The sequence below is a fragment of the Mastigoproctus giganteus genome, chromosome 13 (genome assembly GCF_048544385.1).
Source record: "Mastigoproctus giganteus isolate SK-2022 chromosome 13, ASM4854438v1, whole genome shotgun sequence".
Taxonomy (NCBI): domain Eukaryota; kingdom Metazoa; phylum Arthropoda; class Arachnida; order Uropygi; family Thelyphonidae; genus Mastigoproctus; species Mastigoproctus giganteus.
In genome coordinates this window covers 106585486-106610958 of record NC_143587.1, presented here as the reverse complement: position 1 = coordinate 106610958, position 25473 = coordinate 106585486, and the positions used below count along the sequence as shown (strand labels likewise).

The window sequence follows — 25473 nt, the reverse complement described above, 5'->3', positions numbered from 1 at the left end:
TGTGCTGCCAAAGATGTTTTCACATCAAGAATCAATTTTAGTGACTGCATCAGCATCATTTAGGAAGCGACGGAATTTGCATCATTTCCACATCACATTTAAAGAGGCAGTAAAGGAAGTAAGCAAATCCTTAGCCATAATTATGAGTGCTTCCTTGAATTCAGGGGAGGTACCCATGGAATGGAGATGTGCAAATGTGACCCAAATTCACAAAGGAGAATCAAAGGGTGATGCAAGCAATTACAGATCTGTTAGTTTAACTTCCGTTTCAGGGAAATTAAGAAAAAAAAAGCAAATCAGCTCAGACCCTCATGCACTGGGTGTGGGAAAGTCTTAGACAACCTAGCCGATGTTGAGGATGAATTAAACAGGCAATTTGCATCTGTCTTTACTGAAGAGAGGCCCTTCATGCTGAAAAGAGCCTGCATCAGTGAGGCTGAGTCATATGAAATTAGTGATTTTGAAATTACAGATGACTGTAAGGTTGGCAGGGTTGTTAATGACACTTATGACAGTACACTACTGCAGCAACATGATCTAGAAAAGTTGAGCAGATGATCTGAGAGGTGGCAACTGAAGTTTAACATTGAGACATGAAAAGTACTGCATATGGGCAGCAGTAACCCCACAGTAAGGTATCAACTGCATGATACTACACTCAGAGTAGTAGAGAATGAAAAAGACCTGGTAATTGTGCAGTCAGATATGAAGTTTTCTGAGCAGTGCAGATAGTCTGCAAGAATAGCTCATGGTGGTGTCTTGTCAATGATATACAGGAATTTTTCTAGCCGGGATAAGGAGGTGATTATCCCCTTATAAAAGGCAATGGTTAGGCCACATCTTGAGTAATGTATACAGGTCTGGAAGTTTCATTTTAGGAAGGATGTAGAGCTGCTGGAACGAGTACAGAGAAGAGCAACCAAATTGGTAAATGGAACAAATGGAACTGAAGCCTTTCTTTGCTCTTACAAAGAAAGGCTTCAGTTCCGCAAATTGCAGCGTCTGGAGACTAGGCACCTGAGAGGTGATCTGATCAAGGTTTGAGCATTGTTTGAGCAAGCTCAATGCTGATGGGATTCTGCCTCTTGCCCAGATTAATCGCCTGAGGGGACATAAATTCAAATTGAGGACGGACAGTTATAGAATAGATGTGCAGAAATTTGCTAGTGGATGGGTGATTGCTGAAACAAACTTCCATTTGTCATTGTAGAAGTTGATAGCTTACGACGTTGGCTGATGCCATATAAGCTTCCTTTCTTGCATCATATGCCTCTACTAATGCTAACACAGATTGGTTAGTCTTACTTCAGTGGCAGGGAAATTCTCAGAGGCAATGATTAAGAGTGTGCAATAATGGTCTTTTTTCCTGGTCTTCAACAATTGCTGATTTTGCTGTTTTGGGCAATGTTGAGATAGCATCAGTTGGGATAATGATCGGCATATTGCTAGTCTCATTGACTAAGTTTCTTTTTGGATGTTAGCACAGTTTTGGCCCAGGTGGGAAAAACTGCTCGGTTCAATGGAGATATCTGTGTTGCAACTGAGCAGCTACTTTTGGTGACCGATGCATATGATCGGCTAGGCATGGTTAACAGCACTTGCTTTCTTAGGATATGTGACTTTATGCTCCACTTTATATATCTGGATTTTTTCTCCTGTTTTCCAAAGGTGACACATTTTAGAAGATGCAGGATGGCTTCCTTTACAGTTTGGTCAAGTAGGAGAGGAAGCTGTGCAATCTCCTTGGAGCCACAAATAGTACATACAGCTTTGCTGTGGCATGCCGTCTGTGCATGGCTGTACTTCTGGCACTTAAAGTAGCAAATTGGATTTGGGATGTAAGGTCAAATCTTGCAGTTTAAGTAACCTGCTTTAACAGAAGATGGAAGATTCGGAGTGCTGATAGTCAAAATAATAGACCTGGTTTGTAGTAGGTTGCCATCCTTTTTTAGTCATTATTCTCCGAGCATGTGTCACCTTTTGTTCACTAAGCTCTTGTACTATTTCTTCTTCAGAGACAATTAGTAAGTCCCATTCACTGATAATGACTTTAGACGTGTTCAATGTTATGAGGTGTAACCGACACTGGAATATTGTTAATTGTTGTTAATTTTAACAATTTTTCTGAATGAGATGTTTTTGAAGTTTCAATTAGAAGGTCTCCAGACTGGAGACGTTTCACCATTTTAGGGATCCCACAACTGATTCTAAACATTTCTGTATCAGAAAAGGTGATAGCATGCCAACAGGTTGTATGGACAGTGAGTGCATTATAAGAAATGCTGGCATATCTGAAATCTGCTTTTCCGTCAGAAGCCTCTTCGGACGATTCGACTCACGTTCTGAGACAGAGCTAACAACTTTGCCATCTGTGGGCTCTAGTGATGGATATTCATTGCAATCCATCGTCTCCTTTCAGCCCTGGAAGAGGGAATTGCTTCTCCCGAGTTACCGGCTCTGCCACATGGAGACAGGAGCGGTGCCAACCTGTGACCAAGCGATCAGGAGAAGAGGGGAATAGCATGTTACAAGAGATAGCAGTGACGGTGCTCATCGAGGGAAGCAGCGGATGATTTATTAAAGCACTAGTACTCAGTCCTAGGAAAATTGCTAGAAAATCGCACTAGAAAGATCACTCGGGGCCACCTGATTTCTGCCCCAGGGGATAAATATAACAGTTAAAGAGTAAGAGTATCATCTTTCAAAAAATGAAGTTGAAGGAAACCCAAGCAGATTTTTTAAGGAAATTTTCCGTCTGACCAATGTGATTAGCTACTATCATGCAACAACAAAGAAAGTGAATTCAAAAAATTATTTTGATATCATATTTACAATTTAGAAGAGCTTTTGACGCCATTCCACATGAAAGACAGCTGTACAAATTGGAACAGTGTGGTATAGGATAAATTACTGGTATTGATAAAGGGATAGGTGAGTGGCGGAAGACAGTGTAGTTATAAATGTCCACTGCTCTTCTTGATTTAATGTAGCCCCTAGAAAAATTTAATGTAGCAAACCTAGAAAAATCAAATAGATGGACTAAGAAGTCACAATTAAGATTTACATTGATAAATGCAGGGTACTACATATGGACAGCAGTAATCCCAGAATTACTGGGATTACTGCTACACTCAATAACATACCATAACTGGTATGTCATTGAGTGTAGTACCAAACTGAAGGTGGTGGTGAACAAAAAAGACCTAGTGGTAACTGTACAGTCCAACAGGAAGTTTTCCGAGTAGACAGGCTGCTAAGACAGCTCATGGAGTTCTGTCAATGATATACAGGAATTTTTTAAGCAGGGACAGGGACTATCCTGTTATATAAGGTAATTGTAGGCTGCATTTTGAGTACTGCATGCATGCCTGGAGGCCTCATTTTAAGAAATGTCAATTTCTTGCAATGGGTGCAGAGAAGAGCAGCCAGATTAGTCAAGAACAAAAGGGTACTCTTACCATGAAAGACTTCAGTTCTGTAAATTTCCGCAATTGGAAACTATGCATTTATGAGGAAACTTGATTGAAGTATCAATGCCTTTAAATGGGTTGAGCAAACTAAATGCTGATCCATGATGGCATCCTTACTCTTTTTTGGATAGCACACAAAGGGACATAAATTTAAATTGAATAATGATGACTGCAGCTAGATTGTAACTGATTGCTGGAACAAACTAACATCTGTTATTATGGAAGTGGCAGTTTGAATAAAATTAAGGAAGAGAAGTTGCCAATTACTAGAGGAAATGGACAGATGAGGTGGGTAGGTTTTTTTTTTTTTTTTTTTTATGATGCTGTATAAGCTTGCTTCCTTGCATCATTTTGTCACTACTAATATTAAATCTTAATTACAGAAATAATGTGTACAAATATGTTGTCATAAAATATAATTAAAAATACTTACTAGTGGAGGTGAATGTATTAGTGAAACAGTAGTAGTCAACTGCATTCAAAGAGAGTAAATGACAAAGAAACTGTTCCTTCTCATCATCATATCTTAAAAAAGCATATTTTTTGTATAGTCCCCTATTAAAAAAAAACAAACTATTAGTAAATTGTGAAATTACTAGTATTTTTGAAGACTTCTTATTTTTTCAAACTATGAATATTAATAACCATATAACAGTTCATTAGCATTTCATAAAGAGGCTCACAAGCTATATAATAACATGACAAATAATAGTGATTTTTAAGCATAATACGATACACATTATGCTAAAGATCCAAACATTCTGTTCAAGTAATTTTTAGATTACTCTTGTGATCATATGGGGCAATGTTATACAAGGAAAATTGACTCTCAAATGGATATATCTTAATGGGCCAACTAAGATTAATAGCACAACTTAGGAATATTTCTTATATACCTACTAAAATTAAAGTTATTTGATACAGATTTTCCAGTAAAACTGGATGCAGTAATAAACACAGGAAACTTACACAAGGTGAACTACACATGACGCATATTACACATAAGATGATATACATGTTGCCATAAAAACAAAAAACATTGTTTTCTGATTAAATTGATCTATCTGTTAAGATTCAATGTGTTTTGCTTGATCAATGAATAAGTAGGACATATTTCCTAGTTCTTTTTACCAAGATTCTGAATAAAAAATTGAAATTATTATTTTATAGGCATTGGAGCTCATTGCGCATGTCCACAGATTTCCAGTTCATAAGCAGACTGAATGTTGCATGGGCTAAAAAAAAAAAAAAACCCGGAATAACTCAAGGAAGTCCTACACATCTATTCAAGGTTGGAAGATTGAAGAGGGAATTCCTCCAGTTATCAATGAATTTCAAAACAGACTCCTCCAAAAGAATGCTAGACAGCAATGAACTGTACTGACTAAGCAACCACAGAGGATAAAGTCTCTTGTTAGGAAAGGATCTCCAGATCCAAGTGTTTTCCAAGCAAACACTTGGATCTGGAGAAACAAGAAAGTGAAACAGATCCTCAAAGCCCCACCTCTAGAAATCCATAACTTGGCACACTAGATAAACTGCCACTGCACAAGCACCACACTGAGCTGTTCTATTGCATAGCTGCCAACTTTCGACTTTCAAAAAGCTGGTGATTTGGTAGGGAGAAGAAAAACAGGATTTTTTTTTTTTTTTTTGAAAAAAGCATGAAGATCCACATTGCACTAGATATTAAATTTAACAGCCAAAATACACATTTTATATGCAAATACACAGTATACTTTTAAACAGTAGCTTAACTAATATTTTTTTGTCTGTGGATTTTTGTTTGATGTCTGTTAGACATCAAATGATTATGACTGCTTCAAGAAAGATATTGTAGCAGACTTCGAAGATTTTCAGAAATGTGGAGTCCAAGTTTTGTGTAAAAAACAATTGCACCAGTTTCAAACTTTGGGGAGGGGGGGATTGAATTCAGAGCTTTCTGGTGCTGCACCAGAAAGAAGTTTTGAGTGCCATAATTGGTGGCTGCTTCTTGCAGTTTGGTCTGGAGCCATTAGTGACAACAACTTTCACATCAAATTCTAAATTGATATTTTGGACAATTCCATGCTGTTAACACCATGGTAATGTTACGCCTAAGCAGTGGAATAATGCAATCATAGTTTTGCTGCATAAGAAAGGAGATAAACCAGAAATTGGAAATTATAGGCCAATTAGCTTGTTATCCCTCATCTACAAGCTGTTCACAAGGATCATTACTAACAGATTAGAAAGAATACTAGATGAGAATCAACCGAAAGAACAAGCTGGTTTTAGGACAGGATTCTCAACTATGGATCACCTTCACGTAATATCACAGCTAACAGAGAAAGCAAATGAATATAAAAACACCATTATGTCTGACATTTGTGGATTATGAAAGGGCATTTGACTCCATACAGCATAAAGCAATGTTTCGGACACTGGAAAGACAAAGCATAGATACCCCACATATGATTTTGAAGAAAATATATGAGAGTGCGACCTCCTTTATTAAACTAGGCAAAGACAGTAGGAAATTTAAAATCGAGAAAGGAGTTCGACAAGGAGACAATATCTCCGAAGCTGTTTACTGCTGCCCTTGAGGAAGCTTTCAGAAGATTAGACTGGTCACAGAAAGGAGTCAATGTGAACAGAGAGTACCTAAACCATTTACGATTTGCAGATGACACTGTGGTCATAAGCCATGATCCCAAAGAATTAGAGGAAAATCTTAATCAGTTATGCACAGCTAGTAAGGATTTTGGACTAAAGATGAATATGGCTAAAACAAAAGTAATGATGAACAAGTATGCTACAGAAAGGGACATAATATTTTAAAGAGCAGTAATTGAAAAGGTGGAGTCATATACTTATCTGGCACAAGTTATTAGCTGTAATAATGATAAATGGCTGGAAGTCAAGAGAAGAATAAATTTTGGATGGATAGCATTCAGGAAATATAGTCACATACTGAAGAGCAATATCCCAGTTTGTCTGAAACGTAAAATAATGAACCAGTGTATACTCCCCACCATGACTTATGGAAGTGAAACTTGGGCACTCGCCAAAAGAATGGAAGAGAAGCTGAGAACTACACAGCGAAGAATGGAACGAATTACATTGGGAATCAGACTGTTAGATAAGAAGAGAAACACATGGATTAGGCAACAAACTCAAGTAAAGGACATTCTTATCAAAACTAAAGAACTAAAATGGTCTTGGGCAGGACAAATAGCCCGAAGACATGATGTGACAGATGGACTAAGAAAATAACAGAATGGTATCCAAGAGGAGCTAGAAAAAAACCTGGAAGACAAAGGCGGAGATGGATAGATGAAATTCATGAGTTTGTGGGTAGTAAATGGATGGCCAGTGCTCAAAACAGAAGGAACTGTAAAGTTGCTGGAGAGGCCTTCATCCTGCAGTGGATTGAAAATGGCTGATGATGATGATGAATGTTATGGAAATGGATCCTCAATATACTGAGAAAACTGAAATGAGTTAGAAAGTCCAGCTTGCAGACATCTGTTCTAAGTAGATTAATGCTACAGAACTGGCCTAGTCAACACATCATCCTGAAATCAATTACAGCCAATGTGCTCTTTTGGTGTGATACACAATGATATGACATACCTGCTACTGCTGTCTGCTCTGAAAGAGTGGAAAAAAATATTAACTCTATAAAAATGTATTGATCAAAAGATCATCTCTCATCAGAAGCAGCCCCAGGTCCATCACTGCCCTGTGCAAGATTTTTTGGTGTGCCTTCTCCGACTTGAATTTACAGCAAATCAGCGAATTTTCGGGGCATTTTGCACACCCTAAGTTTTGGCACCCTGTCTCTCATAAAGGCCAAAGGTGGGCCACAGTGGCTACAACTGCAGGGAGGCCCGAGTCCAAAAAGGAACCCAAAGCTAAGAAAGATTATAATCACTATCTTGATACCCAGTGGAAGAGCAGAGATTAATTTATAAAGCAAATTTCTGTAGTTAAACCACTGGCTTTGTGTTAATTTTTTCTTAAATAAATACCTCTTTTCTTGAAGAGTATCATCCGAAAGAAAAGCAAATGTCTGAATATTTTTGTGGATGTAGCACATATTAATATACATATATAGTAATTAATAAAATGCAAAAAATATCTAAATTAAAAAAAAAACAAAAAACAGAGAAACAGTCTTGGAAGAAAATCTTACCTAACAAGCTCCTGGTTAGACAACAACTTTTTGAGATGTTTAGAAAGAAATTTTTTTTCTAGAGACAATCGAATAAATGCTCTTGCATAGCCAATATCTGTTTTGATTTCAGTCATAGCCTGGACAATTCTAATAAAAAAAAAAAAAAAAAAAATCTGGTTTTACTTACAGGTAATACGAACTTATCAGTACTGATATTCTATTATTTTAAAATTACATTAAGTCAAAGCAATCTGAACCAGTGACGGGCATAATCAGTTTTGTTGATTATGACAAATCATTCGATTATTTCAATTATGGCAAATTATTTGAATGATTAGTAGTTACTAACTACTAATCATCCTGTAGAAGCAGGAGAGACTGCTTCCACAGGGATGGGATACACTTAAATAGAAAGTGTGCAAGAATATTTGCTGATGCTATCGAGGCAGTGTTAGGTGGGTCGGAAAACTGATAGCTTGTGGGGGGATTCACAGACTAAAAGTAGTCGCATGCAGAGGTGAAAGTGATTCTTGCACAACTTCTATTAGAATAAGTAGCGACTTGGAGCGAGGGGTGCTGGGGGTTTCAGGGACTGATGGCAGACATTGTGAAACAGGTGGGTATATGGGATGTGTTAAGGTAACTAATAATAAGGATAGGTACATGTATACTTGTATGTATACCAATGCTAGAAGTATAGTAAATAAATTTGATGAATTTGAAGAGTTGGTCAAGACATCAAAGGCGGATATTGGCGGATACAGATATAAGGAATGCAGAATTGGAATTTGGGGAGTACAATGTGTACAGAAAGGATAGATAGGACAGGAAGGGAAGAGGTGTTATGCTGTTAATTAAGAAAAACATAAAATCAAAAGAAGTGCACCCAGTTGATATAGATGAACATTGCACTGTTGAGTCAGTTTGGTGTGAAATATGCACTGCAAAAGCAAAAATAAGAGTAGGAGAGTGTTATAGGCCTAATAACTTGAATGAGTACAATGAACAATTGTACAGAGAAATAGGGTGGGCTAGTATATCAGAATGTCTTATAATGGGGGATTTTAACTTCCAAGATATTGACTGGAACTTGTGGTTGGTCACTCACACACTAGTAAGACTTTTTTTGGATTTATTGGTTGATTGTTTTCTGCAGCAGCATGTTCGAGAGGCAACCAAAGAGGGTAATACTCTTGATCTGGTTATCAGCAGTGATCATTCATGTATTAAGAATTTGCAGATAAAGGAACCACTAGGTGGCAGTGATCACAGTGTATTGATGTGGGATTTACTTAAAGATATCAATTACCATCAGGGGTAAAGGAAAGGGTTTTTGCTTCCGTAAAGGTGAGAACAGTGGTCTCAACTGACGATGTTACCAACAGTAAATTCTAAGTGGGAAGCATTCAAGGAATTAATTGTGGATGCTACTAAGTTTCATACCTATTAAGAAATATCGTTCAAGTTTTAGGCCTAAATGGTTATCAAATGAACTAATGAGACTCGTGACAGAGAAGAAAAATGCATGGGATGCATATAAATTATCAAGCGACTCAGAAGCCTAAGGCAGATATAAGCTAGTCTGTAATCAGGTCACAAAGGAGGTTAGACAGGCGAAGGCAGATTACGAGAAATCTTTGGCAAAAGATGCTAAGAAAAACAGCAAGGATTTCTTTAGTTATATAAACTCTAAAAGGAAGGGATGAATCTGATTGGTCCACTTGATATCGATAGTTTGACTTTTGATGACCCTGCCCAGAAAGAAAACAAACTGAATGAGTATTTTGCATCTACATTCACACATGATGAATTATTAAGGTTTGAAAATGGCAGAAGGTTATCAAATTGTAGCAGGATACTTAATGATTTTGTAATAACTGAGAGCAAAGTGGACGAGAAATTGTTGAAATTGTTGAATAAGAAAAGCACCCGGGGTGGATGGCATCTATCCAGTTATATTAAAGGAGGCGGCAAAGAAACTAAGCAAACCCTCAACCATAATTATGAGAGCATCCTTGGACTCAGAGGAGGTCCCCACAGACTGGAGATGTGCAAATGTATCCCCAATTCACAAAGTGGGATTGAAGGGTGACATGAGTAATTACAGACCAGTTAGTTTAACTTCTGTTCCGGGTAAAATAATGGAGGCACTGGTTAAAGATGCATTCAGGATCATCTAGACAAGACTGCAGCAATAATTCAGACACAGCATAAGTTTGTTAAGGGAAAGTCTTGTCTGACAAATTTGATAGGATATTATGATGTGGTTACAAAGGAACTGGATGCAAAAAATAATTTTGATATCATATATTTGGATTTCAGGAAAGCTTTTGACACTGTTGTGCATGGAAGACTATTGCACAAATTGGAGCAGAATGGTATTAAAGGTAAGTTGCTACAATGGATAAAAGGATGGTTGAGTGGGAGAAGACAGAGGGTAGTAATTAATGGGTGCTGCTCTTCATGGACATTAGTCCATGAAGAGCAGTGGTGTCCCACAGGGTTCGGTGTTGGGTCCTCTGTTGTTTTGTATATTTATCAATGACATTGATGAAGGTATATCAGGCTTAGTGTCGAAGTTTGCAGATGATACAAAGGTTGGCAGGATTGTTAATGACAGTAATGGCAGTGTGCTACTGCAACAGGATCTAGAAAATTTGGACAGATGGGCTGAGAAGTGACAACTGAAGTTTATCATTTACAAATGCAAAGTACTGCATATGGGTATAACCCCAGAGAAATGTACCAACTGTGTGGTACTACACTGTGAGTGGTAGAAAATGAAAAGGATCTGGGTGTAATTGTGCAGTCAGATATGAAGTTTTCTGAGCAATGCAGACAATCTGCCAGAGCAGGTCATGGGGTATTGTGAATGACATATGGAAACTTTGATTGCAGTGATAAGGAGGTGATTATTCCATTATGTAAGGCCATGGTCAGTCCTCATCTTGAGTACTGTATACTGGTCTGGAAGCCTCACTTTGCGATGACGTAGATGTGCTGGAACAGGTGCAGAGAAGGGCAACCAGACTGATGAAGGGAACAAAAGGGTGCACTCAGCTTGAAAGGCTGCAGTTCTACAAATTGCAGTATCTTGAAATTAGGTACCGGCAGAGTGAGATCTGCTTGTGGATCGATTGAATAAATTCAAGGAAGAACTTGACAAATTCTTGTAGGAATTTGTCTAGTTCTTCAGCCAAAAAAAAAAAAAAAAAGTTTGGCAGATTCTTTTTAAGTTTGTTTATTGCATCATTTGCCATTATTACTACAACATTCCTGACATTACTGTAGACCAGGGGTCCCCAACCTTTTTCATCAGAGGGGTTTTTGTCAATGATATATAGGAATTTTGCTAGCAGGGAAAAGGAGGTGTTGTCCCTCTGTATAAGGCAATGGTCAGGCCTCGGCTCGAGTACTGCGTACAGGTCTGGAGACCTCATTTTAGGAAGGATGTAGATTTGCTTGAGCGTGTACAGAGAAGGGCAACAAGATTGGTGAGGGGGAATGAAGGGATCCTCTTACCAAGAGAGGCTTAAGTTCTGCAAATTGCAGTGGTTGGAGACTAGGCACCTGCACGGTGATCTCATTGAGGTGTATAAGGCCTTGAATGGGTTGAGCACGCTGAATTCTGATAGGATATTTCCACTTGTTCAGATTACGAACCTAAGGGGGCATAAATTCAAATTAAGAAAAGACAGATGTAGAATAGATGTGCGAAAATTTGCCTTTAGCCAGCGGGTGGTTAATTGCTGGAACAAACTTCCATCTGTCGTTGTGGAAGTTGATAGGTTGAATAAATTTAAGGAGGAACTGGACAGGCATCTGGAGGGAATGGTGTGATTTTTTTTTTTTTTTTTTTGGCTGATGCTGCATAAGCTCATACACTTGCTTTCTTGTATCACATGCCACTACTACTACTATTAGTAGTTACTAACTACCAATGGGCATAATTGTGAGATTATAATCAATTCATTCAATTATGGCAAATTGTTCAATTATAAACATATAGCTTGAAAGATTAGTAGTTAGTGCATCTACTTATCAACGATCATTTTCTCAACATTTTGAAAGGTTGTTAGTAACTGTTACTCTTCTTAGGGATTGTTTTGAATAATTTTGTATACGATTAACTACAAATTCTTTTAATCATGTAAATTTTTCATTTACTATATGCACATAAAGGTGCGTGCGTGATGGTTTTTTTTTTTTTGGTTTTTAGGAGCATTAGCAACTGAGGCCATATTGCTCCTGGGACATGCGGTGGTCATTCCCTGACCTTTCCTCCATCCTCCATATTTGGTGGTCACGGGCTCGAACCTCGGTCTAATCAAGAAGCGTGTGCTACGCACTGCTGCTCCTGCCCACCTGGCTATGGAAGATGTTGTTGTTATTCGGTTTTTAGGAGCATTAGCAACTAAGGCTATGCGGTGGTCATTCTCTGACCTTTCTGCATTTGGTGGTCATGGGCTTGAACCCCGTTCTAATCAAGAAGCATGTACTACGCACTGCTGCTCCTGCTCACCTGGCTACAGAAGTGTGCACGCAAGATAGAGAACACTGGTCATTAGCTATCTTGCATTCTTTGGTGGTTTAAAGAACGTTTGTGAATGCTCAATTACACATAGCCTGGTTACCCCGAGGTAACCAGGCTATGCTCACTATCCTGAGCATAGTACCACACAGCTGATGTTACTCTGCATTCAATGCTACCCATGTGCAGTACCTTGCATTTTTCAATATTAAACTTCAACTGCCATTTCTCAGCCCACCAGCCCAATTTTCCTAGACCTTTTTACAGTAGTTCACCGATGACTGTTTTTAACCCGGCCCCCCGTGTCATTTGCAAACTTAGATGTTAAGCCTGATATACCTCCATCAACAATTGACCCAGCAGTGAACTCTGGGGAACTCAACTAACTTCAGTCAATGATGAGCAGTGCCCATTGATAACCATTCTCTCTTTTCTTTCACTTAAAATTTCCCTTTATCCATATCAGTAACTTACCCTTAATGCCATATTGCTCCAGTTTGTATAGCAGTCTTTTATGTGCAAAAGTATCAAAAGCCTTCCTGAAATCTAAGTATATGATGTAAAAATTATTTTCTGCATCCAGTTCCTTGGTCACTGCATCATGTAGACTATCAGATTGGTTAGAAAAGCCCACCACTTGAAAAATTCAAATTCAATCTTAACCTGTGCCTTTTTGCCAACATTGCCCTGCACTTGTTAAGTCTTCAGATCTCTTATTCTTAATATCAATAGTTCCAATGCAATATCACCTTTTTGTGCCCTTAAAAGATGATATCTGCTTCACAACGTCATCTACTTTTGCCCCTGACAGACATACCCTGATCCTATTCCACTTATCCTTGCACAACATATGTCCCACTTCCCTGACAATAGAGACTATAACTAGCTCCTGTGGGACCAGTACATTCTACCTTGAAGATTGCCACTGAGTTGTCTGATGCACAAGAGTGAACTCAGGCATTGAGTTCGGCAGCCGAGAGATTGATGGTCCCATTTTAATTCCTCGATCAGCACGTCAATTCATCAAATTTATTTACTATTCTCCTAGCATTGGTGTACATGCAAGCATGCACATGTTACTTTTAGTTACCGTAACACAGCCCATGTATTTCCTTGTTCCACAAGGACTCACAGTAGTCCTTGAAATCCCAGGTACCTTGCTTCTGGGCTGCTGCTTATTCCACAGGCAGAGGTCAGAGTGATTCTTGCACTGCAAGCAGTGCAAGAATCACTTTCACCTCTGCCAGCAGCTATTGTTAATCTATTAGTCTGTGTATCTCCCAAACCTAGTAGTCTTTTAGACAACTAGCACTACTTAGTTTTAGCATCAGCAAATATTCTTGTATCCTTTAATATAAGTATAGAAACCCATTCCTTGTAGAAACAGTCTTGTCTCTCCTGTTAACAAGCAAAGACCACGCTAAGAAAAATGAGTCTTGCACAAAGTCTTTCCGGGGCCAAAAGATTAACAAGCTTCTCATCGTGTTAAAATTCAAAGGGTGTTTATTTTAGGGTGGTAAATTGCACTAGTACACCCAGTCTTAATTGTCTACAGCAGGGGTCCCCAACCTATGGCTCGCAGGTCAGATCTGGCCCGCCAGATGATTTCATCCGGCCCGAAAGACTATTTCATCCGCCTCGTGAAATTTATTCTACAGAAATCTTTTTTGGTTGCTACATATTGTATATAAGGATATTTTTAATCAAAATATAATGTAAATGCGTCCAAATATAATTTTGTAACATTGTTGCAACTCTGTGTGCTTCCATTTGGCAGCAGTATTTCTTACGATGTCGGAAATCCCAACAGTGCAAGTGCCCAAGGCTAATTTTTTTTAAGAAAAAGTTTATAGCCTCGAGTATTTCCGGCGAACAAGAGTTGTCAAAAAGTGAAATAGTAAAGTTAAAATAAGTGACTGCTAAAACAATTGCTAAACACTAATCTAAATATTAATCAAATAAGTATTAGTGAAAGAATTGTATGCAATGCATTCTTTGCAGTTTGCAATGTAAAGACGAGTACGCGTATTAATCTTTCTCCTGGTCAGCTATTCTTATTCAGACCGTAGTCGTTGGGATGCTGCACCGATTATCATGCGCAACAATTTATTAGTGTTATTTGTATAAATGCATATTATTTTAAATTTTATTTAACTTTGAATTTTTAATTTTAGCGAATCAAGATGTCAAGGAAAAGAAAAATTTATTCCGAATGTCGTGTCTTCAATGAACTTGGGTCGATTAATTATTTTTTTATAAGGGACAATAACCAATGTACCTGCCTTACATGTAAAGAAGCAGGTTTCTGTGTTGAAAGAATATAATTTGAAACGGCATTATACGATAAAATATGCCTCAACTTATGATAAACTTCAAGGAGAGTTGCGAAACAAGAAATTACAAGAGCTGAGCTTTGATTTCAACAGATGACATGTTTCACTAATCAGAATTTAAATATAATTAGAGCTAGTTTGCGAGCATCTCAAATCATTGCTGAAGAAGGGAGGGCTTTTACTGACGGCGAGTTTGTGAAAAAAGTGTGCCTATCAATTGCAGAAGAAATATGCCCTGATCAAGTTAAGCACTTCGCTGATATAAGTTTATCAGTTTCAACTTTAGCAAGAAGAATCGAAGACTTGTCTGCTAATTTTAAAGATAAGCTGAAACAAAAAGTTACAAATTTTATAAATGTTTCGATCGCAATTGATGAAAGTGAAGATATTACCAACACAGCACAGTTACTCATTTACATACGCGGTATAAATCAAAATTTTGAAGTCACAGAAGAAGAATACGAGATTTGATCCGATTGACCTATGCCGGACATTCCACTATTGTAATCTCAAATTATGTTTGGTTTTATTGAAATTTTTCCATTCTAGTTGCATACCTCGACCATTTCAATAACGTATAGGTTAGAAATAGTGCGAACTTCCCTTTTATCCCTCCACTTACATACTACAATAGGGCCATTTCGTTGCCATGCAACTTCCCCTTTCTTCAATTTTCTCATCACCAAATCTTTTGGATTTTCTTTTCTGTTAGTGCGTAATGTTCCACATACATAAGTTTTTAGAGCAGAAAACAATTTCGTCAGAGCAACAGAATTATAAAAAATTGTCCATATACAATGCATATCCCTTGTCTAACTACTCCTCAAGCAAGTAGCACAACTTCAGCAATATGACCTATGATTTGTTTACCAGAGTAAAGTTTTATTTTCATAACTAGGCCGTTGGACTCACACAGTTCGTAAAGTTTGATTCTGTTTTTGTGCTTTTTATTTTTTATGTACTGGCAGAAATTCAGTCTTCCACGCCACAACATCATCGACTCATCAATACAGATGTTTTTATTTGGTACGTAATTATTGTGCACAACATTATCGAAATAATTCAAAATTGGTCTTACTTTGTATAGCCTGTCAGCAGATTGTAATGAATTATCTGTGAAGTGAAAATATCGTAATATCAACTGGAATATATTCTGATGCATAAATGATCGCCAAAACATTTCATTGTTGAATGCACTTGTACTCCAGTAATGCTCTATTGAAGGAAAAGAACAAGGACCCATTTGTAACAAAAGTCCAAGAAACACTTTCATTTCTGAGATGTCAGTGTCCTTCCATTTTGAAAACAGCAGATTTTCATGATTGTACACATTTTTCAATTTCTTGCAAAGCATATAAATTACTTTGTTCGACTAATAATGTAAGAAATTCTTCCAAAAAATATAGGTCTACCAATTTTTGTACACTAAATTCTGTTGTGTCCATTTTCAAACCAATGTTCTCTTCAAAACTAAACTGTGGAGGATCTTGTGCTATTTTATTCCACAAATTGTCATTATTTGACCTACTTGTCTGCGGAGAATTAGGATTACCTTCAGGATGGGAACTGGCTTCATATTTGCTATCCTCACTTGAATCGTTAGATTTATAATTGCTATCGTCAGAACCAGAACCGTACAGCTCGTCAAATTCCAAGTCACTAATATTAGCATACAGCACAAGCTATTGTTCGGCAATGGAGTCTTCTTATTCATGTTTTAGGTATTGCGGATTTATGCACAGTGCTGACTCATATACAATAAATTCTGCAAGTTACAATATGTTTGAGTTAATCAAGTTAACTCACAGTTGGCTGCCACGAAAAATTCTATTATATACGCAAACTATGAGATAATTCGTGAAGCTTTTTTTTACGAGTTTTGATGATGAATATATATTATAATTTGGGTTTTGAATAATTTAACATGCTTAACTCAAATTGGCATCGGAGACTCTTTTACCCAAATAAGCCTTGGCAGTCAACATGTTAATAAAGGTATGTTGGGGGGGGGGGAATCACGATCATTCTTTATTGAACAGTCCTGATAAATGATTCAATAAATTGGAGTCATAAATTCAAATTATAGGAAAAGAGATTTGGATTGGGCATTTTGAAGTTTTTTTAGTTTTGAAATCTTTTTAGTTAACATAGCTTGGCAGTTATCTCCTTTGGTAGTTGAGACTGAAAGTTTGGAGAAATTCAAAGGAAGCTGGAAAGTTACACAAGGAGGTTAGCACATAGTTTATTTTCTTTATTTTAATTCTTTCATATATTTATATATTTTATTTTATTTTTTGGCAAGTGCAACAAAACTTTGTCTTCCTCAAACTATATGGTAAATAGAAAAAAAATCCAGAATGATCTAATAAATATCTTCTTAAAATGTCTCTCAAACAATATCTTCTCTGAAGTATTTAGAAAATCCATGAAGAGGTGAGAGGTGTAGAGAACTAGATTAGGTTATGATGAAAAGAAATAACCATCAAAAATCTTAATATTTTTAATTTAATTTGCCACAATCTTTTACAATTCATCAATTTCTCATTTATAATTGGGTTCCATTAGTAGGAACCCAATTATAAATGATATTAACATTGTTATAGTTCCACAATCTTTGGTATGTGAAATCGTAGTGTGTGTACATTACTGTTATTATGTTGTTGTTATGGAGGCTTAATGGCACATAAGCTGCTAAGGCTATAATGTGCCTATTCACTTATTATATTAAAAGATGAGTTTTCCATAGAGTCAGAAGAAAATCTGAAATCAGAAATAATTAAAAAGCCCAGTTTGCCTGAGGAAGTCAAAAAATTCAGAAATATTTGCCTTATCACCAATGAGATTTAAGAGTTATTGGTTTATGAAGATTAACCAGTGAGATCAAGAATGAAGTTCTGTCTTGTTTATAGTAGGGACAGCCAATAAGAATATGTTTAACATCAAATTGTTAGAACAATGTGTACACTGTGGTGGATCATCTCCTGTGAGTAAATGAAGGTGGGTCAGATGGGTATGACCTATTCTTGCCCTTGAAAGGACTACTTCTCATCTCGATGTACGGACACTGGAGCACCAAATTTTCGGATCGTGTTTAAATCGAAAGTGTTTATTATTAGTCTGAGAGTGCCAGAGTGCTGTCCATTGGAATAGACAGGTGGCATGTACGGTTAGTGCATAATCTGATGCTGGAACAGGGATATTGGTTAAATCTAAGGTAGTTGGATTTTTTTGCAGCTTTATCGGCCAGTTCATTGCCTAAAATACCGGAATGTGATGGAATCCAACAAAAAGTGACCAGTTGGTTGTGTTCTTTAATTTGCAGTAATAAGCTTCTGATTTCATACAGAACAGGGTGAACTTTATCTGAGGAATTACATAACGACATGGTTGAGCTGAGGGAACCAGTGTAAATAACAGATTTTAAGGAACAGTCAGAATAGAGATTTTCTAAAGCTAGTTTGATTGCATATAATTCAGCAGAAAATATACTAAATTCTGATGGAAGGGAAATTGATACAATTGTATTCAGAAACACTGCAGCTGCTCCAACATTTCAATTAGATTTAGTGCCATCGGTATAAATTGGGGAGAAATCAGTATATCTTTGAGTGTGAACTGCATGAAGTTGGTTGACATTTGATGCTTGCAAAGTATTCTTTCTCCATTGACAGAGGTAAGTGTCACAGGTTGGAAGAGGAGGAGGAGCCCATGGTGGTTGAGTGTAAGTTGCTACCTGCTGTATGGAATGGATGGAAATATTCCAAACCTGCACCAGTTCAAGAAGGCGAAGACCAGCTGGTTTTACTATGCTAGGTTTGTTTCTGTATAGGTTTTCTAACGGTGGGTTGAAAAGGTATGACTGAACGCGATGAGAGGCACAACTTTGTATCTTGACAGCATATTTCTGCTTAAAGTTAGTGGGGGCTTGTGAGCATCAATGTAGAGACTATGTGCTAGCGATGTTCTGAATGCACCAATTGCAATTCTCAAAGCACTGTGTTGAATGGGATCAAGCCAGCGTAATGCACTCTTTCTGGTAGAATCATAGATAGGAGCACCATAATCGAGATGAGAGGTACGATCTGCACCCCACGTTTGGACAGATAAAGCTCTGAGTATGTTTAACTTTTTTAGACAGGAAGTCCATACATTTTTAATATGATCTAGGAAATTTAATTTATTGTCAAGGGTTAATCCTAGAAATCAGATGTTGCTGGTGACCGGGACGGAGACATTAGAAATTTGAAGTTCAGGATCTGGATGAAGTTTGCGTTGTCTACAAAAATGAATAGCAACTGTTTTCTGCTGCGAGAGTCGATAGCCGCTGAGGCTCGCCCATTGTTGAATTTTATTAAGTGATATCTGAAGCTGTCTTTCAATAGATCTCATGTTTTGAGAATGACAGGAGATGGAAAGGTCATCTGCATAAAGGTAAGTCTCAACTGTATTTGGAAGCTGCTTAGTGATAGAATCTATTCTCAGAGCAAAAAGAGTGGCACTCAGTACTGATCCCTGTGGAACACCTTCCTGGATGAAAGTTGCGGAAAGGGCATGTTGGTATCGAACTTGAAATGATCTAGTATGTAGAAAGTTCTGAACAAATATAGGAAGGTTGCCTCGTAGTCCGATAAGGTAAAGATCAATAAGTATACCATACCACCAGGTGGCATCAAAAGCCTTCTTTATGTCTATTGAAACCATTACTAGATGTTCATGTTTGACAAAAGCATTATGGATGGCAAATTCAGCCTTGACCAATCTGATAGAGGTGTATAAGGCTTTGAATGGCTTGAGCATGCTCAATGCCGATGGGATTCTTCCTCTTGCTCAGAATAATCACCTGAGAGGGCATAAATTCAAATTGAGGAAGGACGGATGTCGGATAGATGTGCGGAAATTTGCCTTTAGCCAGCGGGCAGTTGGTTTGTGGAATAGACTTCCATCACTTGTTGTTGAAGTTGATAGCCTAAACAAATTTAAGGCTCAGCTGGACAGGTATTTCAAACGAACGGAGTGAAATGGGAGTAGTGGTTGTGCTTTTTTTTTTTTTTTTTTTTTTTTTTGGCGGATGCTGAATAAGCTTGCTTTCTTGCATCATATGCCTCTACTAATGCTAATAAGATCTAAGCATGATCTGTTTTGACAAAAGCCATATTGACTATGGCTCATTAGCTGTTCCGACTCAATGATACAGACAAGTCTTCTGTGGATAATTTTCTCAAGGATTTTGCTGAGGCAGCTTGAGAGAGATATGAGTCTATAGCTATAGGGGTTGGAGAGAGATATGAGTCTATAGCTATAAGGGTTGGATGGACCTTTTCCAGGCTTCAGGAATGCCAAAATTGTAGAGTGATGCCAAGAAGCTGGAAAAACATTTTCTAAAAATATGCAATTGTCAAAGACCAGGAGGAGGCGCAAAGCTTTGTCATCAAGATGTAGCATGACATAATAAATCCCATCTGGCCCGGCAGTACCATTGCAGGCAGTTGTAATGACATGTAACAGTTCAGAATATTGCAGAGGTTTGTTATATGGGAGAAGGCAGACAGTTTGAAAATTAATAGCATGCTTTTCTTCAGTGTTTTTAATTCGTTGGAATGAGGTAGTATAGGCTGATGTTGCTGAGATTTCTGCAAAAGTATTGTCAAGCATTAGCTATATCTACAGGATTAGAGCGATCTTTCCCATTCCAGGAGAGGATTGGAGAAGGTATGGTAGGAAATTTACCAGACAGCTGTAATTTTTTTCCATATTATTTTGGGATCTGTATTTCTGTGAAAACTGGATGCAAAATGGGTCCAGGATTCTTTCTTTGCTTGCTTTTGTATGAAGCGTGCTTTTGCCCCTAATTTCTTATAATTAATGAGATTGACTGTGCTCCTCAGACATTGCCGAAACAAATTCCAGGCTTTATTTTTTGCTCTCTTTGCTGTGGTGCATTTGTCATTCCACCAGTAATTATAATGCTTTCAGCCCAGCGGATTTGATAGTGTCATTAGCCACATTTAGAAGATGCGACGTGATGTAATCTGTCACATTATAAATAAGCTGGAGGCGGATTTTTCCTTGTCAAGGTCGATTGATGACCGAAATTTTGCCCAGTCTGCTCGGACAAATTTTCACTTTCTGCAGGGTTAAGTTGAAGGAGTCTTTGCTTTCAGAAAGTTGCACACTAATGGGAAGTGGTCACTACCCATGGGATCATTTATTACATACCACTATGGTTGGGACTAGTACTGGTGAATAAATTGAGAGATCTATTGCTGAGGTGTGTCCTGCTGGGAGCTGTATGTGTGTTGGTGCACCAGTATTGAGTACAGTGAGATTTAGTGCCTCTAAAAAGCTTTCAATTAGGCTACCCCATCTATCTAATTTAGGAGAGCCCCATAAGGGGTGGTGCCTGTTAAAAGTCCCCTAATATACAGAGAGGTGGAGGTATCCGTATAAAGAGGTCTTCAAGGTCTTTTAAAGAGTAAGTACAGTTTGGCGGTAGGTAGATCGAGACAAGTGTTATTGCACCATGGAGAATTATATGAACAGCAACAGCTTCTATTTCAGTTTGGAGTGGGATATGTTTGGTTGGGATCTTCGAGTTTACTAGGATGGCTACACCACCATGGGCAGCAGTAGCTGTATTTGGATCTCTTCGATAAAGGCAATAGTTCTTTATCGAAGGAGAAATTTGTGAGGTTAGGTAAGTTTCCTGTAGACAGAAGGCAACTGGAGAATATCGGTTGCTGGGGGCACCTCTGTAGTCAGGTGGGAAGGAACAGCAGTGCGTAGCACACACGCTTCTTGATTAGACTGGGATTCGAGCCCATCACCACCAAATATGAAGGATGCGGAAAGGTCAGGGAATGCCCACTGCATATCCCCGGAGCAATATGGCCTTAGTTGCTAATGCTCCTAAAAACCAAATAATAAACAAACAAACAAACAAACAGAATATCGGTTAATTAGGTATTGAATATTAGTATTAGTAACGGCCGCATGGTGCAAGAAAGCCTATGGCTTATGCTGCACCAGCCAAAAAAAAAAAAAAAAAAAATCCGAACAAAACAATGATAAAATAAAAAAAAAATAAATAAAAAAATAAAATAAAATAAATAACTAAATAATAAAAATTAATTAAAAAAAAAGGAAATTAAACTTATCATCCTATGCGCTTCCCTTACCCGAAAGTACTATCCAGATGACCTTTGAATTTCCCCAAACTGTCGGCCTCTACCACCCATGAAGGCAACTTATTCCAGTAATTTATAACTCGCTGGCTAAAATAAAACTTCCTGCAGTCCAATCTAAACATTTCCCCCCCGTAACTTGAATTTATGTCCCCTAGTTCTAGCATCATTTATAATCTTGAAAATTTTGTCCTCATTCATTTTATTGATGCCTCTCAGAGCCTTAAACACCTCAATCAAATCTCCTCTAAGGTGTCTAGTTTCCAATATCACCAGTGTTGCAACAAAAACCTCTGCAATTCCATTGTAAGATACTGTGGTTCATTTTAGGTTTAGTTGAGGATGATTCATCTGACTGTTTTTTGTTTTAGGAGCATTTTTTCCAGTCTTTTTTTGGGAAGCTGGGGCTTCCAGTATCCATAGTGTCATTTGCATGAAGTTCTAGTATGGGTTCTTCATGATCTGAGTGTACATATACTTCCATACTATTGGTGTATGATTCAGGTTTCTTGTTGTCTTTAGTAGTTTTTCATTTTTATTTGTCATGCGGGACTGTCCGAGTATCAGTTGGAATGCTGATTGGAGTGTTGGTCGATTCACTGGTTTTACTTTGATATGTGTCTTTTCCTGAGTTTGGTAATGTATTTTTAACTCAATTAGCCAGAGATGTGCTGGGAGGTATTGATACATCTGTTTGAACTGCTGTTGAATTAAAGCTTTGAGTGTGAGATGCATAAGAACGACTGGGCATGGTCAACATAACCTATCTGTGTGCTTCAGGGTATGTGACTTTGTGCTCAATTTTATATTTTTGAATTTTCTTCCCTGTTTTCCACATTTCACAAGATTTTGAAAAAAGGATGGGTGACTTTCTTTGCAGTTGGGGCAAATGGGACTTGAAGCTGAACAGTTTGCTTGTGTATTTTCCTTGGAACCACAAATAGCTTCTCCTCTGCATGCTTGTTGGAAATGTCCATATTTTTGGCATTTAAAACAACGAATGGGATTAGGTATATAAGCCCGAATTTGGCAGTTTAATAGCCAGCTTTTACTGAGGATGGGAAATCCAGGGTACTGAAAGTTAAAATGATTGATCTAGTTGGGATGAGATTTCCATCTTTTTTAGTCATTATGCGTTTGGCACTGATTACTTTTTGATTACTCAGTTCTTGAACTAATTCCTCTTCAGATATTGTAAGTAGATCCCGTTCTGTTATAACGCCTTTCGAGGAATTTAAGGTGTTGTGTGGAGTAATAGATACTGGCAGGTCACCGAATGTCGTTTTGAGCAGCCACTCGGAATGTTTGGAGTTGGCTGTTTCAATAAGTAGGTCTCTGGATTGCAGTTGTTTAACCATTTTTGGTGTTCCAGCAATGGATTCCAAAAATCTTTGGATGACGAATGGTGATAATTTTCCAACAGAGAGTATCACCAGAAAGTTTGGCATCTCATTGCACTGCACTTCTCTTTGGAGCCTTTTTGGTTGGCTTAAGTCATCATCAAACTCAAGGCCAGACAAACCTTAAGTGGGTTTGTCTGGCCTTGAGTTTGAAGTCTCTAGAGCTGGATAGTCGTTTATATCCATCGCTACTCCTTTTAGCCCTGGAGGATAACTTTTCTCCCAGGTTACGGGGAGGCAGGAGCAGTGCCGCTCAGAGGCCAAGTTGGCCGGTTGAAGTTGAAGTGTTCGTTAATTAGTAGAACTAGAAATATAGGAAAAAGAAAGGTGTGTTTCCTTTCTCTGTTCTGACTTGTGGCTTTCAAGTATAGGACTAGTTTTAAAGAAAGACTGTTGATAGAAATGTAGGAAATAACTTCAATCACTTTACAAGAGCGCTCTATATATCACAAGAATATCGCTTGGCCTCGAAATACGCTTGGCACCCGGGGCCACTATTATTATGTAGGAAGCATTTTTTACAAGACTAACCTACTTACCAATGCATCATTTTTACATATGATATAAGTATTAAAATTGTCATATTCTTTAATGTTATTTTAGAACAAAAATAAAAATATAACAGCTATTACTAATATTAACACACATGATTACTCACTTTATATCATATACTAGAGATGCTGAGAGAGGTTTCAACACAGGCATATCAGGAGTTTTCACCTTTTTTTTGTCTTTTGAGTCCTTTTTGGAATTAGAGGTTTCAGCATCCAGCTTAAAGCTTGATATATCTAAAAAAAAAAAAAAAAAATCCTGAAATCTTTATAACAAAAAACAAACATGTTTACGTTCAATGATGAAAAAAAAACAAACCCTTAATTATATAAATTATTTATACTTCCTTAAATGAATGAATTTAAAAAAATGTTAAGCCTAGAAAAAAAGCGTTTTATGTTCTATCAGTATAAATAAATGTGATTTCCATTTCAGGGTGCACAAAGGCATTATAAATGTTGCATATTTTGAAAAGCCAGTAATTTCAAATCTACAGTGCAATGTACTGTATATTGTAGTGAATCTAAAATATTTTTTTAAAATATATAAAAAAATAACTTAAGAAGCTTCAAGCCCAGAAAAAGTTTAATTAAAAAAATCAAAACAAAATTAATACTACAAAACTGCAACAAACATCTCACATACCTAACCAATGAGTACACAAAAGTGCTATCAGAAAAAGGCATGCAAACACCCTATTCAAATGGAATTTCACATGTTTTCCTGCTGGGAACCACTTCAAATATAACCTATGGGGCACACATAAGAAATATATCAATTCTGGCAAGAGATAATCGTGCATTTTTTTCCCTGCTGTATTTGCATGCAAAATGCAAGTAATTTTTATGCCACATTTCATTAGCATAATTTTTATACTAATTGCTGCAAACCAAGGGTGGGTTCCACCAATGAACTGCAACAAATATCACTGTTTGTATATTACTGTTAACATGTGGGCTGAATCACTTGAAGAATATGGTCAAAATCTCTGTTAATTTTTTCTCTGAGCAGTACAGACATGCACAGGATAGCTCATGGGGGTTCTGTTAGTGATATATAGGAACTCTATCAGCAGAAACAAGCAAGCAGTCATCCCACTGTAAAACTGTCTCCCAACAGCCTAGGAGGAATTTTATGTGGCTATAACTTTTGTGTTTGAGTATCAAATAAAAATAATTTTTTCAAACTTGAAACTGCAACTTTAATCACCAATTATGTATGAAAAATGTCATTAAGATGACTTCCATTTTGCTGCATACATTTGCCTACTTCAATGAAGATATTTTTTTTCATAATGTAGCTAAACTAATGTTTGCAATTTCTCTGCAGATTGTGATCGAGTTCCTGTATATCACTGACAGAACCCCCATGAGCTATCCTGCAGAATTCTAAAGTTCTGCAGTTTTAAAAAGTTCAGATTTTATGGCTTATTTGAAAACATTATCTTTCAAATAACCCAGGAGGAAAAAACCCATATAAAAACAAATCAGGTACCCCACTAGCGAATTAATATCACTAAAACAGGAAATGAGATGCTCAGAGAATAATTCCTGAAAAATTATCATGGTTTTTCTTGTGTGCCACAGGACTCCCATCTTGCTGAAAACAAATTCTAATTCTAGTGTGAAAATCTAGCACAGAAAGTTTCTATAGTGTTCCCCACAAACTGCTATTTCTTGACCTGTAGGATTTTCAAAAAAAAAAAAAACCCATATAAAAACAAATTATATCTGCATATAAACATATAGACAGATGATATTGCTGGTTGTTATGCTACACCAAGTTACTTTTATGTAATGTAAAGATTGCTGGATGATTTGGTATGGATGAAAATGAGCTTCATCACC

General features: G+C 37.3%; 1 protein-coding gene across 4 annotated transcripts in view; it reads right to left on the bottom strand.

Moving 5' to 3' along the window:
• The window catches only part of pns (DENN domain containing pinstripe), a 371641-nt gene that overhangs the window by 109672 nt on the left and 236496 nt on the right, over positions 1-25473 (bottom strand). For all 4 annotated transcript variants that reach the window (XM_090388148.1, XM_090388147.1, XM_090388145.1 and 1 more), the window contains exons 17-19: positions 23733-23862; positions 7648-7776; positions 3904-4025 (exon numbers count right to left, since the gene is read on the bottom strand). In XM_090388148.1, coding sequence (XP_090244274.1) covers positions 3904-4025; positions 7648-7776; positions 23733-23862 — 381 coding nt within the window. The remainder of the gene's footprint in view (positions 1-3903; positions 4026-7647; positions 7777-23732; positions 23863-25473) is intronic.